The sequence below is a fragment of the Mastomys coucha genome, unplaced genomic scaffold, assembly GCF_008632895.1.
Source record: "Mastomys coucha isolate ucsf_1 unplaced genomic scaffold, UCSF_Mcou_1 pScaffold21, whole genome shotgun sequence".
Taxonomy (NCBI): domain Eukaryota; kingdom Metazoa; phylum Chordata; class Mammalia; order Rodentia; family Muridae; genus Mastomys; species Mastomys coucha.
In genome coordinates this window covers 133,932,083-133,948,654 of record NW_022196904.1, presented here as the reverse complement: position 1 = coordinate 133,948,654, position 16,572 = coordinate 133,932,083, and the positions used below count along the sequence as shown (strand labels likewise).

General features: G+C 51.8%; 1 protein-coding gene across 6 annotated transcripts in view; it reads left to right on the top strand.

Annotated features, from left to right (window-relative positions):
• The window catches only part of Ano1 (anoctamin 1), a 157,354-nt gene that overhangs the window by 63,859 nt on the left and 76,923 nt on the right, over positions 1-16,572 (top strand). For all 6 annotated transcript variants that reach the window (XM_031389046.1, XM_031389043.1, XM_031389042.1 and 3 more), the window contains one exon: positions 9,678-10,010. In XM_031389046.1, the coding sequence (XP_031244906.1) occupies positions 9,678-10,010 (333 nt within the window). The remainder of the gene's footprint in view (positions 1-9,677; positions 10,011-16,572) is intronic.

Sequence of the window (16,572 nt, the reverse complement as noted above, 5' to 3'; positions counted from 1 at the left end):
GCACGCGGCCGGCTATACTCTGCGCGTCCTCTCACTCGCGGAACGCAGCGCCAGGGGTCCCTAGAGTGTCCCTGGGGTTTTTGCAGAGCCCGGCCCAGGGTTTGCAGCGTCCCTGAGGTCCCCCTCAGTGCTCTGCCCGATGTCCCCAGAGTGTTCCTGGGGTCTCTGCAGCGCATTGCTAGGGGTATACAGAGTGTTCTGAGGTCTCTAGTGCCCTCGAAGTCCCCGCAGCGCTGGACCTGAGGTTTACAGAGTGTCCCCGAAGTACCCAAAGTGTCTCTGATACCTTCACAGCACACTAACTGGGGTCCCCAGAGTGTACACAGCGCCCAACTCAGGGTTTGTAGTGTCCCCGGGGTCCCGAAATTGTCCCTCAAAGTCTTTGCTGTTCTTAGGGTCCCTAGAGTGTCCAGGGTCCCCACAGTGCCTGGCCCGGGGTTCCCAGTGTCCTGCACATACAGCCCAAGCCTGGATGAGACCCTCCTTTCCAGGCCCTTAACCAGGAACAGCAGGGTGGGTGGGAGTAGGAGTCAAGAGTAAGGATCAGGTGGCCACCAGAGTGAGCTGAGACCACTGCGCCGTCCCCCCACCCCCGTGCGGCTCAGTCCTGAGATTCCACCTGCCTGCAGGGCTTAGGTCTCCAGCTGGCACATGCCACCCAGACTCAATCCAGAGATTGCCTACCTCGATCTGGTCCCTCATCCCCTCGCAGAGCCCTGGGCACAGGTAGGGGGGCAGGGTGGAGCCAGTCACCTGGTTGGGGAACCCAATATAGAGATCCCCTCTGCCATAGCATTGTCCCTGCGGCCAGACCCAGCAGGTCACAGGGATCCCTGGTGGCACCGTGTGTGTAGGGGGAGGTGGATTCACCCCTGATGAGTTTGGCTTAAAGAACAAAGTTTCCCAGGGCCTGGATGGGGGCGGGGCACTCCCAGCCAGGGACCAGGGACCAAAGAGCTTTTTTCTCTTCCTGTCCCCCAACCCCTACCCCCAAATCTCTCAAGGTCCCTTTCTAGGCTAGAGGGAGCTTAGCTGTCGGACTGCCTGGGGCTCTAGCCTGGGGCTGGAGTGGAGGGCCCAGCTAGAGGGATTGCCCTGGTCTGTTCTAGCCTGGGGCTGAGAGCCTGAGGGCCTGGGTGAATTCACCCAGAGGCCTGATAGGAGCTCTGGCTTGGCAGTGCAGGCTCAGGCTGTGGACAGACTTGGCAGTCCTGGGGGCAGACTTGAGGGGCAGGTGAGGTTCCACTGGGTGGTACCAGAGTCCTGGGGAGCCTGGGCCAGGAGCAGCTCTTGGTGGACAGGAACCTTCCTGTCAAGTACAGGATGGAAACAACCTTAGGAGCTCAGGGGGACATTTGAATAGAGCTGTGAGTTGGGCCTTACTGGGCCTTGCTGGCCCCTGATGTCCGTCGGGCACCCAGAGAGAGAGAGGGCTCTGCCCCTTCTGGACCTTAAGGGGTTCAGATAGAATGCTTCTCTGTGTCTTTGACAGGACCAAAGGACAGGTACCCAGAGTTGGCTAACTGCTTCTTATCTTGCTTAACTCAAAACAAGGAGGACATGGTGTGTGCTTTGCAGGGCTGGGGGGGTGTGGGGTACTATTAATACAATTCGGGAAACTGAGGCCCAGAGGCACAGGTGACTCCTTCTAAGTCACCCATCAGTTGAAAGACAGCTGAGGGAAACCATAGCAAGCCTGCCCATGAATGGACATGGGGGCTGGTTGAGGATTAGTGGGAAGCTGGGTAGCATCCATGGGACCCAGAGGCGGGAATCTGAGGACTCCAGTTAAAGACACTGGAGAACTGTGGTTGCCAAGGTAATAAAGTGGTGTTATTGTAGAGGTGGCCTCATGGGAGGGGACTTGAGTATGAGCAAACAGAGTCTGAACAAATGGCTCTTGGGCACTGGCATTCCCATCCAGAGACTGTTACGTGCTCACACCTAGCAGCTACCAGTGCCCCTCAAACCAAAGTCATTGAGTTCTTGATCTCAAAGTCTACACAGTCCAGAAACACCTGGGTGAGCCCTGAGGAGGGGGCGGCCCTTCTTTTGCACACAGCTTTTCCTGCAGTATTGCAGGCTAGGAGAGCTGTGGATCTGGGTGCCTGTACAGGTCATACTTAGGAGTCATGCTGCAACTGTAACTCTGAAACCTGAGGTTCTGAGCATCCTTATACACTCCCACCACAACCCTTAGTCATGGCAGAATCACCCAGCAGAGGAAGCTCAATGCTCTTGAAAGTCAGAGGGTGTGGGCCACACCTCCCTTCCCTAGAGGAACAGCCTTAGGAAAAAACCCTTAGCCCAGACTGCAGCTCCTAGGCTGTCCTCCTTACCACCTCTATTTCAAGGGAAAGGGGGCAGACCCCCCATTGGTTCAGTCAAGAGGTCTGGTACGACCAAGAGCATCTGTGAAGTCAGAGACCAGGTGAAAGGGACTGGTTTCCTTCATTTTCTCTGTGCTGAGGCCAGGTGAATGGGGTTTATTTTTCTCTGTGCTGATCTTTGAGTGCTTCAGTCTTTAACCCAAGTTCTCCATGGCCTGGGATATCCACACCCAGAAATACCTGCTGTGTGGGTGTCAGCCTGCCTACTGGGACAAGGACATAGGCTACCTATCTGCCATCAGAGACTTCTGTTTATAGATTTCTGGACAAGCCCAGTGATCGGAAATGGATAGCTTGTGCTCATGAGTCAGACACACACACACACACACACACACACATATACATACATACACACATCTGGAATAAAAATGAAGTTTTACATTGATGTTCTCTGGAGCTGGACATGGTTCGGTATCTTCAGGTTGCAGAATCGGAGGAGGGAGACTTGTTGAGAGTTTGAGACCAGCCTGGGCCTCAGAGTAAAAGCCTATCTCAAAGTCAAGCAAAAGGCTCTGACGCTCCTCACCAGTCTGGAATTCAAGTCTCCTGACCAGAAGCTAAATCTCCGGTCTCTAATTTTATCTTTCCCGTTTTTTAAAGAAATTCCGAGATTTTTAGATTTCCTTCAGAAGCATCAGTATTTTGTTGCAGGCTATTTTAATTCGGCCTATGCTCCAGAAACAGAGGTGAATGAAGCACATTTAGGGTCCCAGCACATTTAGGGTGTGAACTTGGGGCCCTGCCAATGCCTCCTGCTCGGCCCAGCAGCTGGCACCTTCCTTGTTTGCGGTGCTAGGACAGGATCTGCTGTCCATCTTTCTCAAAAAACTCCCCGGGGGCAGTTCTTTCCTGGAGCACTTCCCCCAAACACCCAGGAGACAATATCAGCATATTCAACCCCTGCAAGTGTCCCTCCCATTCTCTGTGGCCACAGCACATAGTGGTACCTAGACATAAGCTTCTGTGGTCCATTTGTACATGAACATACACACACACTCATCCCACAGCCTGCCAGAGATCACTAAGAAACCTCTTGCCTTTCACAAAGGTGCCCCTTTTCTTAACCAGAGAAGGAGAACACTTAGAAGTTACACATAAAGCCCAATCCACATCCTTTCTGCTGCAGTTTACATAGTGGCCTCTTTGTCTTGCTTTGTCCAGTGAAGGGACATGCAGAGTCACCTGGTGCCTCTGCACCTTCTGTGGGACTTACCATGTCTTCCTCTGTGTCTCCCAGGCCCACCTCAGAACAGATTCACAGACCCTGGGGGTCCCAGGCAGGGAGCCCATATTGCCTGTCTAGAAGTTGCTACCCACTAACATTGAACAAAGATGGCTTTTCCTCATTTATAAAGCCAGTGCCTACATAGATGATGTTGTGATCATAAAAAGAGTAAGAGCTGCCAGGTGGTAGTAGTGGTGCACACCTTTAATCCCAGCACTTGGGAGGCAGAGGCAGGTGAATTTCTGACTTTGAGGCCAGCCTGGTCTACAGAGTGAGTTCCAGGACAGCCAGGGCTATCTATACAGAGAAACCCTGTCTTGAAAAAACCAAAAACCAAAAACAAAACAAAAAAAAAAACAAAAAAAAAAAACAAAAAAAGAGTAAGAGCTATAAGAATATGTTCTGGAGGGGTGTGGGAGGAGGGGGTGCTCTGGTGGGCCTATGCCAAGGCATCTCTTCCCCTGAGGGACCAGACACACACCAGTATAGTATAGGATAGAGTTTATTTAGGGCATGGGGAGGGGAGTTAAGAGGGTAGCAGAGGCAGAGAAAGGCAGAGAGAAGGAGAGAGTAGAGAAGTAGGGGGTGGCCATGATTACATGGAGAGAGAGGGTAGGGAGTGGGGAGAGGGGGGAACAAAGGGGCAAGAGGCAAGGTAGAGAAACAGGAGTAAGAGAGAGAGGAGGGGGCAAGCAGCCCCTTTTATAGGTCTACATGTCTGTTGCCAGGTAACCATGAGGAGGAGCATACCTGGCTACTGCCAGGTATCTGTGGGGGTGGAGTTTATACAGAATGCTAACAGATGACAGACAGTCTTCCCAGTATAACAAGACAAATTACCAAGGGCCAGGCTCCCAGGGATGGCTACACGGGTACTGATGCCACATCCTGCTACCACCCCAACTTATCAGTTTTAAAATCTGAACCTGACTCCCTATCACCTTTCTCTTATGGTTCCCTCTGACAGTAAGGTCCTTTTCCCTGTCCCGTCTACATGTGCACATGTGTGGTGTATGCGTGTGTGGTGTATGTGGTATGTATATATATGTGTATGCATGTGTAGTATATGTGGTATGTGTATGTATGTGTTTGCATGTGTGGTGTATGTGGTGTGTGTGTGTATGTAGTATATGTATGTATGTGTATGCATGTGTGGTGTAGTATATGTGGTATGTGTATGTATGTGTTTGCATGTGTGGTATATGTGTTGTGTGTGTGTAGTATATGTATGTATGTGTATACGTGTGTGGTGTATGTAGTGTATGTATGCATGTAGTATGTGTATGCATGTGTATACATGTGTGGTATATGTGGTATGTGTATATATGTATGTGCATGTGTGGTGTATGCAGTGTGTATGCATGTGTATACATGTATGGTATATGTGGTATGTGCATATATGTGTGTGCATATGTGGTGTATGTGGTATATGTGGTGTGTGTGTGTGTGTGTGTGTGTGTGTGTGTGTGTCCCAGAGGTTGGTATTGGGTGACTTCTCTCACTTCCCACTTTACTTTTTGAGAGTCTCTCATTGAACCTGGAGCTTGCCAGTTCCTCTAGATGGTCTAGCCAGCAAGCCTGCCCCTGCTTCCCCAATACAGTGATTATGTGCATGCTGCCCCCAGATTTTAACATGAGTGTTGGGGATGAGAATGAGACCCCCGGGTTCTCATTCTTGTTCTTTCTCTTTCTTCATGCACCAAGCACCCAGTGAGAATGAGCATCCTTGGGGACACACAGGCCTGTGGTAGGTGCTTTATGGTGAGCACACTGAGTCCTTCAAACAGCACTGCCAGAGAAGTCCTGTTACACAAGGGAGGGCTTACTGACATGTGTCTCAGGGATGCGGAGCAATGTCCTAGGGGCAGTCCACCAAACCATGGCTGAGCAGGTCTCAGCACAGGCAAGATGAAACCCACTTTGGTGCCCTGTGCATTCCCCTAGGACTGGCAGACCCCTCTGGGAAGACCTAATAAGCCATGTACACTGGAGGCAATTGTTCACGTTGAATCTGACCCCTGCCTCACCTTGCAGACTGCCTGGTGGCTCCCTGGGGTCATTTCCCTGTGTGTCTCACTGGAAGGCTCTGTCTGTCCTTTTCTTTAAGTCTTGGCTATCCATCTTCTTCAATGGTAGCCATTGTTCTGGCTCTGGGTGCCTGTGTGTCAGGGCACTCCTCGGTCTAGCCTCAGGGGCTGAGGAGAGTTAGAACTTCTCGGAAAGGTGGTCCACAGGAGACTTAGCATGGCACCTTGGATCCTAAAGAAGCCAGAAAACCAGTCTGAAGAGGCTAAAGAAAGGTGAAGAGATGGAAGGGGAGAGAGGTGGGGAGAAGAGAAGAGAGGAAAGATAGTGTTCATGATAGGGGAGAAGGCAGGTAGGAGGTGCAGGGCAGAGGGGAGGCAAGGTCCCAGCTTCAGGAATTACCAGGACCCCTGGCCAGCCTGATAGAATCCCAGGACTGTTTGGAAATGAGACCAAGACCTCTGAGCCTCTGGGGTGATCAGGGTGCCAGCCAAAGCAGGTGTGACCACTAGTATATGCCCATCTTGGCTCAGCATGACCACACTGCCTAGCATGGCACAGGGGCCCCTTGTCTTCCAGAGCTACCTGTTGGAGCCTGGTTCATCTTCCCCTTTAAGGCTCCTCTAGCAGCCAGCACCCAGTGACTTTGCACTTCTCTGTCCTTCCTGGGATTCTGAGAAGGACCTGCCCTTAGCCCCCAGGATGGAGCCTGGCTGACAGTCATGCCCCCCAGGCACCTGGCCCATCCAGCACCCTAATCAACCTAGCTAATCCTCCTGGCAGGAGGCGGCCCTCCTGACCTTCCAGACACCCAGTGTTTCCAGGCTTGGACCTGGCCCAGCCAACTTCAGGGCCTCCAAGAAACTACTGAGACCTCCCTGCCAGCCTCTGCTTACCAAACTGCCTAGTGGCTCAGTAACTTCATGGCTGAATGGGGGCACACTCCTGCTTACGTTCCTCAGTGCTAAGTGAGAGCCGGAATTGTAAGGTGGTGGTTGGGAATTTGGTACCTAGGGCATCGAGCCGGACACCTGTGGCCTACTCTTTCCTCCATGTGACAGTCTCAGTTTCTTCCAGGCTACGTGGACCTAGCAACAGTGCTCCCTCCATGTGTGGGACACTTGAAAACAGGGTGTCCCATTCTTAGAAAGTGTGTCACCATTTCTATGAAGGGCAAAAATGCCTTGGGTGTGTGGACAGGATCCAAGACTAGGCCCAGCCCCATACCTGCCCCAGACATGGGTCCTCTGTCCCTCTACAGAGACACATACTCACCTTAATGGCTGAGAACAGATGTTCATATTCCCATACATTTAGCTCTTTACTGGGCCAGAGTGCCACTCCTGCTGTGACACTCCAGAGTGTCACAGCCCTGGTCTGGGACTGTGGCTCAGTGGATAGGCATACAGGAAGCTGAGTTCTAGTCCCTGTTCTGCATAAAACAGGCTGAGGCTACACATGCCCCAACTGCAGCACCAGGAAGGCAGAGGCAGGATAATCTGAAGTTTAAGCTCATCCTTGGCTACATAACAACTTCCAGGCCAGCCTAGGCTACAGGAGACCTTGCCTCAAAAGAACCAAATAAAACAAAACCCAGCCAGCCTGAGCCTTGCTGGGCCTACATAGATATGCGGTATCTCTGGCCTATGGGCATCCAGATGCTATCACCCAAAGAGAACAGGGAGGAAACCCCTTAAGGGCTCTTTGGGTGAAATATCCACACTGTTCAGGCCCTGTGGAGCTCACCAGGATGGATGAAACCCCAATCACTGTGGAGGAAGTAGGTAGAGCCCTTCCAGTCTCTTGCAGCTATGGGTGCTTGGGTGGACCACAGGTCCTACTGTCTCTAGGAGATACAGTCCTGAAATAAGGATGCTGGTCATGACCCCTCCAACCCCAGCCCTGCTTAAGAACTCCTCTCCCCTGCTTCCATTGCTTTGGACTAGATGTAGCTCCACACTGCCTCCCCTCTCTCCCTTGTTCCCTTCATAGCCCACTGTGCCTCAGAGGACAAGTGTTGTTCTGCTACTTCTGAGGAAATGCATGACCCTTCAGAGACAGCTAGTATTAGGGAACATCTTGAGGTTCTGGGTGGCCACACTGGGGGAGGTGGGCAGTGGCTTCCTGTCTGCTGGTATGTCAGGGTCCAGGTCGGATCAAGGCCAGGCCCCTGGGTATTGGTGGAGCTTTGAGCCTCTGGCATGGGCAGGATATAATAAAGCAGCTTAGGGGACAGAGGTGATATGGAGGGAGTGGAAAATCCTGTGACTGGGGCTATAGTGACAGGTGTCCAGAGAAGGGAGCAGAACCCAGCTGGCTAATACCAGGAAAGACATGTCTTCCAGTACTATGCAGGGGAAACTGAGGCCATGGCTGCACCCTGTGTAGAGGAGAGGATTGGCTCCCTGCCCAGCTTAGGATCTTTTGGTATGGGAAGGGTTCCAGGAGGAAATATCCCAGCTGTGGTACCGAACAGGACGTGTAGACAGCTGTAGTTGCTGGCCATTGTGTTGGGCCTCGCATGGCATCAGGAAGATGTAGTTGGTGATGTCCACTCCACCACTCTGCTCGGGACCAAGAGTGGGCACAGGGGGAAGGGTGGTGCCTCTGTGTGGCTGCTAACCTCTGAGAAAGAAACTGCTGGAATCAGGTGTTCAGGCTGGGCCAAAGCCAGCTCTGAAGACAGCTGGCAATCCCTCAGCCTGTGTCCCAGTCTGGATCATGCCTGGGTCTCAATCCTCATCCCTCTATGCCAGAGCCCAACATGGGGATTGAGTTTCTGAGGATCCTGACTGAGTAAACAAGGGCCTCACACATTTGAGCTCTGACCATCCAAGTGGCTAGTGGCCCTGAGGCCATCATGCTGCCTGGGATGCTGGCTGTCAGAGGTAGACACTGAGCCTGCAGGTAAATGAATTCAGTTCTGCCCTGCCTCAGGCTCTGCCCTATGCACATGGACCACCTCCTTCCTGAGGCTTTCACTTCAGGGATTTTACAGCAGATTTTTGCCAGGAATCAGACAGGACCTTTCCATCCAAAGATCAGGAGGCCCTGTTGGTAACCAGGCACAGCTTGACATCCTCAGGGAGACAAAGGCCTCCTTCTAGAGCATGGACCCCAAACAGGCCAGCCACTGCATCTTCTACATATTTCACTCCGTGGGACTGGGTCTGGCTCACAGTGGGCATCTATAGGGGCGATTGTCCCTCAGTTTGGCACAGTAGTGGTTCTAGATCCCTCAGATACTGAAACCCGCAGATAGATGTTCAAGTCTCATATACTACGGTACAGTAGGGCTGGAAGTGGGTTGCCACACAAGCTTGAGTATCTGAGCTTGGATTCTCAGTACCTACATTTAAAAGCTGGGCGTGAGTATGAACATACTTACAATTTCTGCACTGGGGAGGTAGAGGCAAGAGGGATGCTGGGCTCACTGGCCAACCAGCCTAATGGGAGAGACCCAGGTTCAGTGGGAGACCCTGTCTCAAAAAACAAGGAAGATGGGCTGAAGAGATGGCTTAGTGGTTAAAAGACCTGTGGGCTCTGTGCCCAGCATTCAGGTAGAGGATCACAGCCATCTGCAACCCAGTTTCAGGGAATCCAGTGCCCTCTTCTGGCTTCCATGGACACTGCATGCTCATGGTACACATACATACCTTCAGGCAAGCACTCATACACATAAAAATAAACCTTAAAAAGAGAAATGAAACCAAGGGAGATTCTTGTCAACTTACAACTTCTGCCCACATATGCAAGTACAGGGACATGTGCACACACAGGAAAAGGAAAAAATAAGTAATATGCTGGGGTGTTTACATTGAACACACAGGTTTGTAAGGAGGAAGTGGATGCAGGCATGAATAAACATGTTGTATCAGAGATTATATCTGTCTCCAACAAGTGGGACTATGAACCCTGGGGTATTTGTTGAGTGACTGGGAACATGGATGAGTGCGGTACACAGCTTGAAGCACGTTACCAGGAGGCCCCTGGAGAACCACTCCACACTGAATACATCTCTTTTTCCCACCTCACAGTTGCTCAACTCTCTGTCTGTGGACCCTGATGCTGAATGCAAGTATGGCCTATACTTCAGGGATGGCAAACGCAAGGTGGACTACATCTTGGTGTACCATCACAAGAGAGCCTCAGGTAGCAGGACTCTGGCCAGGAGGGGACTACAAAATGACATGGTTCTGGGGACCCGCAGCAGCAGGCAGGACCAGCCCCTCCCCGGGAAGGGGAGCCCAGTGGATGCAGGCTCACCAGAAGCCCCCATGGATTACCATGAAGATGACAAGCGCTTCAGACGGGAGGAGTACGAGGGTAACCTGTTGGAGGCAGGCCTGGAGCTGGAGCATGATGAGGATGTGAGTGTGGCTTCATGTTGGCTGGGGACGCCAGGTGGACATGGGCCGGGCAAGTCTGTTTGCAGAAGGTGGGGTGGAGGAGGGGGGAAACAGGGGGCAGGTCACCTTTAGCTCTGCTTTTGTGGCCATAGTGGGCTAGAAATGGCTTCTAAACAGTTCTGGGAAGTCGAAAGCCAGCCTCCTCCTCCAGCAACTGCGTCTGCCTGGGGCAGAGCGAGCCAGTGACTGTGACCTTGAGGTCAGACCATTTCCTGCCTCTGCTCAGTGCCCGGCATGGGAAGATTTGCTGGGTCAGAGGTGCAGAGTGTGGAGCTGTCCTGGGGATTTCTCCTGGACGTCCTCAGCCTTCTCTGAGCCTCAGTTCCTCAACCTGTGGAAAAGAGATCGCACTGGTCTGTAGAATTTGGGGGTCCATGCTCTGAAATCCACATCTCTGTAACATTGCATTCAGGAAGTCTAAAAGTTTTGCTAGGGTTCTGGAAAGAACAAAGGATCTACTGTCTCTGGCAGCCACAGAGAGTGGCTCACTCAAATCATTGCAGCTTCTAACCAACTCAGCCAATTGCTGTGTGCTTCCTGATTGACATCTTACTCTCTTACTGGACAAGAGTATGTGGGGAAAGGCCCCTGCTCTGTAAGTGAAATGGACAAGTGGAATCCAGTTTTCAGACTAGCGGGAGGATTGAGAGTTCAAGTCCAGCCTGGGCTACATAGCAAGGGCTACAAGCAAACAATGTTTAAAAATTAAAAGGAGGGGCTGGAGAGACTGCTCTGTTGCTAAGGAGCTTGCCTTGCAAGCTCGAGGACCTGAACTTGGTCCCCAGAACCCGTGCAAAAAGCCAAGCATGGTGGATACACTTGTAATCCCAGACCTGAGGATGGATATTACCTGAGGAATGATGGTTGAATTTGTCCTCTGACCTCCACATACACATGCACACGTGCACCTGCACACACCCACTGAGAATTTTGTCCAGTATAACTCAGTCTCAGGGTTTCGTCTGCCTTCTTGGGCTGGCTTCCCCTTGCAGATCCTCTCTGATTTTCCTGGGACAGTTTCTAGGGTGCTTGGGGAAGCTGAGGTTGCTTCAGGCAGCAAAGGTTTGAGGTTGGCAAGGCCTTAGAGGCCCTTGACGCTAAGGCTGGCAACTAGAACCTGGGTGTCGCAGATCCTCTGTGACTTCTGTCACTTTGAGCAGGGCTGAGTCAAGCTTTCTCCTTGTCCATGCAGGCCACCTGGGGCTTTTGGAACACACAGTTGCCATGCAGAGTTTATTGTGCAAGTTGTTTTATTCCTGGAGGAAGGAGAGGGTCTTTCAAAGGCTGCGGGTCTGCCTCCAGCTGAGACATCCAGTGCCCACTATGAACTCCATAGCTGCATCTCTTGTGTGTTCCTCTTTGTATCTGTGAGGTTCTTTCCTGGAACAGTTTGAAACTTCCAGATGTGGGCCCTCTGACATCAGGTGTCTCAGACTGACCCGTCAGACCTCAACTTCTAACCTAGCCTTTCTAACCTAACCTTCTAACCTAGCCTCAGTTTCCCCATCTGGAGAATGGAGATAGAACAACCTTCACTCAGTGTTGGGTATAGAGTATATCATTGTTGGCTGTTTGCTGTTAATGTCTAAGCCAAGCAAGAGGGTGCACACCTGAGCTTCCATACCCAAGAGAGGATGAGATGGGGTATAATGAGGAAGCTGAAGGCAGCCTGGGCTAAAGCAAAACAAATAAAACCAAAGAGGAAGAAAGGGAGGGAAGAGGAGGGAGAAAGGGGTTTTAATAGGTGACGGCTTCTCTCCTCTTTACAATGATAAGCAAACACGGGGGGTGGGGGGCGGTTTGTTGACTCTTGTATATAAGACCTAGTTTTGTCCCTAAATGACCCCAATTTCACAAACAATTTGGCTCTAGAGCTGAATAAGCCTTTGCAGCAGTTGGTTTGACCCTTTTGAGAAACAAAATATGAGGTGCTGGAGAGATGCCTCAAATGGTCGAGAGCACTGGCTCCTCTCACACAGGACCTAGGTTCAGTTTCCCGCATCCACATGGCAGCTCACACAACCATCTGTAACTCTGGTTTCAAGGGGCCTGTCGCCCTCTTCTGGACTTCACAGGCCCCTGCACACACAGTAGGCAAATACACACACACACACACACACACACACACACACACACACACACAAAATTATAAAAAAAAAAAAAACCAAAAAAGTAAAAAATGAAATATGGGACTGGGTAGAGCTCAGCTGTAGAGAACCTGTCTGGTATGCCCGAAAGCTGGACTCAGTCCCCAGCACAAAAAGAAAAGGAGGGGTGGGGGGGTGAGACCAAGTATATGAGACAGTCTAAGTTTTCTGGCATGTGTGTATATGTGCATGTACGTATGCATGTATGTGTACGTGTGTATGCATGTGTGTGCAGAGGACAGCCTCGGGTGTTGGTCCTGTTAGAGGCAGAGCTTCTTTGGTGCTTCCCACTGTCGTGCATAGCTCAGGCTGTTTTGTGTCTCCACTCCCATCTTGCTGTAAGAGTACCGGGACTATAGATGCACTGTGCTCACCTTTACATGTGTTCAGGGGATTTGAACTCAGTTCTTCGAACTCACACACCAAGGGCTTTGTGCACTGAACTATCTCCCAGCCACCCTGCCCCTCCCACCACCAACCCCTCCATTTTTGAGAACAGGGTTTCTCTCTGAGCCTGGACTTGCCATTACAGCTAGACTGGCCAACCAACAAAGCCCCAAGATCTGCTTGTCTGTGCCAGGGTTACAGGTGCACACCACCACACCCAGTTTCTATGAACCGAGCCCGAGTCCTTCCAGGTTCCAGTTCAAGCTTCCTAGGCACCAACACTGAGTGGTCTCCCTGCAGAGCGTTGAGGACATCCCCTGGTCCCAGCAGCCTGCTGGAAGCTGCAAGACTATAGGGCTGGCAGGGCCGCAATTAGCAGTTGCTCCCTGTCCTCCTGGGTGGAGCAGTCTGGATGGGCTGTTTGGGCACGAGTAGCAGGCAGAGGTATGAGTGGCCTCTGGCTGCTGAGATTAACAGACAGGGCCAGCCCAGCAAGGTCAGGCCTGTTTGGGGGTGAAGAGCTAATGAGCCTTCCGGGGTGTGCTCAGATTACAGGGAGCCTGAGGGCTGACGGAGTTTGAATGAGAAAGCTTAGACCAGGATGCCCCGATGTCTCCTGTAGGTAGGACATTTCCAGATCATAGTAAGTACCCCAATGCTCCATGCCCTCCTACACCCTATACGTGACATCAGAGGTGGTCTCCCAGCCCCAGTGCCATGGCATCTGACCTTTAACAGTCAGTATCCCTGGGCTCTGCTGGGCTGATGGTAATTCTCAAGTCCTGAAAACTAAAACTGTCTGTCCCTGTGATGTTGCTGGACGTGCTTGGGGCCCTAAATCACCGCCAGCCAAGGCTGGACGGGAAGGTGGATAATGACCTTGAAGGAGATAGTGTCCTGCACATGGCACTAGCCTCATGAGCTGGCCACGAGGCAGTGTTGCAGAGGTCTCCAGCCCATGGAGGCTGCCCTACAGGCAGCTGAAGAGTGGGTATGTACTCCACTGCTTGTGATGTTACCAAAGTTGGGGTCACAGTCTGTGCCCAGAAAGATGACCACATTAGATGTGACCACATTAGATAAATCTCAATCTGTCTCTCTCCATCTCTTTCCCTCTCTCCCCCTCTCTCCCTCCCTCTTTCCCTTCTTCCTCACCCCCCCCCCCCCCCCCCCCCCCCGTTAGGGAGGTAGATGTCTCTATCCCTGGCTGTTCTAGAATTGGTTACGTAGAGCAGGCTGGTTTCCCAGAGAGCCTCTGCCTCCTGCCTCCTGCCTCCTGCCTCCTGCCTCCTGCCTCCTGCCTCCTGCCTCCTGCCTCCTGCCTCCTGCCTCCTGCCTCCTGCCTCCTGCCTCCTGCCTCCTGCCTCCTGCCTCCTGCCTCCTGCCTCCTGTCTCCTGCCTCTGCCTCCTCATGCTGGGATTAAAGACATAATGCTAATACTCTGGGGATGGATTTTCCTGTATTTTTGCTGTTAGGTTGACTGTTTCAAATTGGCTTCTTGAATGTGGGTTGGCAGAATTTGATTGGGAGCAGTGGCCTGGGAGCCCCATGCAGACTGGAGCCCCTCTATACTTTCTTTCTCACTGAGGCCAACTTACTGTCTCAGGGTATTTGGAATGCCGTGTGGCCTGTGGCATTGCTACCATGCAGGGAGCAGCTCTTAATGACTAGATGACAAGTGAGCACAGATGGGTGGGTGACTTGAGACAGCAGAAATTGCATTTGTTACATTCTGGAAGCCACAGGTTGGAAACCAGGAGGTGGGCAAAGCTCTACGCTGACCACTTCTGCTGTAGCCCATATGACCCCTCCTCGTCTTCAGAGTCTCTCTGTTTAGGGCCCACCCTATACCATTTCGGCTTTATTGCAGCCTGCTTACATCTGCAAAGACCCTCTCTCCAAATCAGGGCACACCCACAAGTCTCAGGAGTGGCATTTGAGCAGTAGTTCAGGGAATGCAGCCCATTGAAGCCACCTCATGAATAAAGCTCTACTCTCAAGTGGGGACAAGAGGGCTTCAGCGCTTGTGGTAGAGGAGTGAAGCTCACATCCGGCACAAGGTGGGCTGACAGCCTAGCAAAGGAACAGGTCTGCCTTGGCTGGGCCGGCCTGACTTCCCATGGGGCCACAATGCACCCTGTACACCTCCAGGCTTGTGCAAACACAGTCTCTGACTCAGTAGTCCCAGGGTTCTAAACTATCCCTTGAGCATTAAAGGAGGGTACTTGTCTCCCTGGATATATCCCCAGAAAAGGGCTTCCAGCATCCAGGAATGCCCCCTACCCACTGCTCAGTTCCCAGAGGTAGCCCCAGTATGACTGTAGCACCCATAGAGTGACCGACCCACCCACCCACCCAGAGAAATCCAAGATGCCTTAGAGAGAGAGCTAGGGTGGGTGAGATGCTTTGCCCCACAGGGGTCTTTCACCACCTGCTGCCCTCAAGGGGTCAAGAAGCCCTAGATGAACCATGTGGTGGGGAATGGCAAGATGTCTTGTCATGAGGCAGGAGTCTCCCCCTTTGTCTGTATCTTCTTCCTTCCTCTCACCTCTAGTCTCTCCCATTTTCTTTTTCTCTTCCTTCTTTGTTCCTTCCTAGCTCCCTCTTTGTCTATACCTCTCTCTGCCTCCCTCTCTCCCTCCCCTTCTCTCCCTCTTCCTCCTTCCCCACCTTCCCCTCCCCCCTTTCCTTGTTTCTATCTCTCTGTCACACATCCCATCTCTCTCCCCATGGGATCAGCTTCCAGGGTTCCCATTAAAGAGACAAGAGAAATTTGTGACCAGTGTGTTTTCCTCCAAGAAAATCCATTAGCATTTTTGAAGCAGAGCCTTAAAGCCTGCTAGGCATTATTTATGTCTTCAGGGTCATTGCTAAGAACACCACAGGCTTAAGCCCTGGCTGAGTCTGCTGGGGGGTGGCTGAGGCCCTCACAGCCCTGACACTGCACTTGACCCTGGTTTTGGCAGATTCCCCTAAGTCAGTGAACACAGAACCCCAACAGGGCCTGTTTGATCTCATGCCGCTGCGCTGAATTCATGCCAAGCTGGGGGGAGGGGGGGGGCTGTCATTCTATAGGTGCTACAGTCATACTGGGGCCACCTCTATGGAATGAGCAGTGTGTAGGGGCATTCTGAATGTTGGGAGCCCTTTACAGGGGCATGGGGCCGGGGGATGCATCCAGGGATGTCTCTTCAGATGTCTCCATGCAGATACAGAATCAGAACTTATGTCCAGGAGGAGAAGGATAGAAAAAGGTCTCTTTGCCTGTGGACACCCCCTCCCACCCTCTGCAAGGTGACTAGGGAAGTTGGAGGGCAGGGTTACCATGGTCCCAGGGTATGGGTAGGGGCAGGAACATCCATTTTCTGCCATCTCCAGTGCTTGTAGGCAGTTCTAGAGCTCAGGGATGCGTGGGAGTGATGGAGGCTTGCAGCCCTGGGCTCCTTCATGAGATGAGGCTGTTGGTCCTGGACTTAAGGGGTCTCGTGTCTCCTCCTATCCCTTTAGAAACCAATCCATGGGATTCATAGGCCTGGAAGCAAGCTGCCTCCAGCCCACCCCTGTGGGTTTCCTGGCAAAGTATAGGAGCACAGCTCAATCAACTTACCTCTTATCCTATCCCTGGGCCCCATGCTGAAGAGCTGTCTAGAAAGCTAACCAAAGACCCCTGGCCTTGAGTTGCTCCACCTAGTATGTGCAGCACTCCCCCACCATCTCTTCCCAGGGAGAACTGGCTTCTCAATGCTGCCATGCTGAGATCCAGGCTACAGAGAGCCCTAACTCCCAATTCTATTACCACAGAGCTCTTTTCTCTTCTCTTCTCTCTCTTCTCTTCTCTTCTCTTCTCTTCTCTTCTCTTCTCTTCTCTTCTCTTCTCTTCTCTTTTCTTCTCTTCTCTTCTCTTTTTTCCTTTTCTTCTCTTTTCTCTTTTCTTTTCTTTTTTTTTTTGGATTGGATATTTTCTTTATTTTACATTTCAAATGTTTTC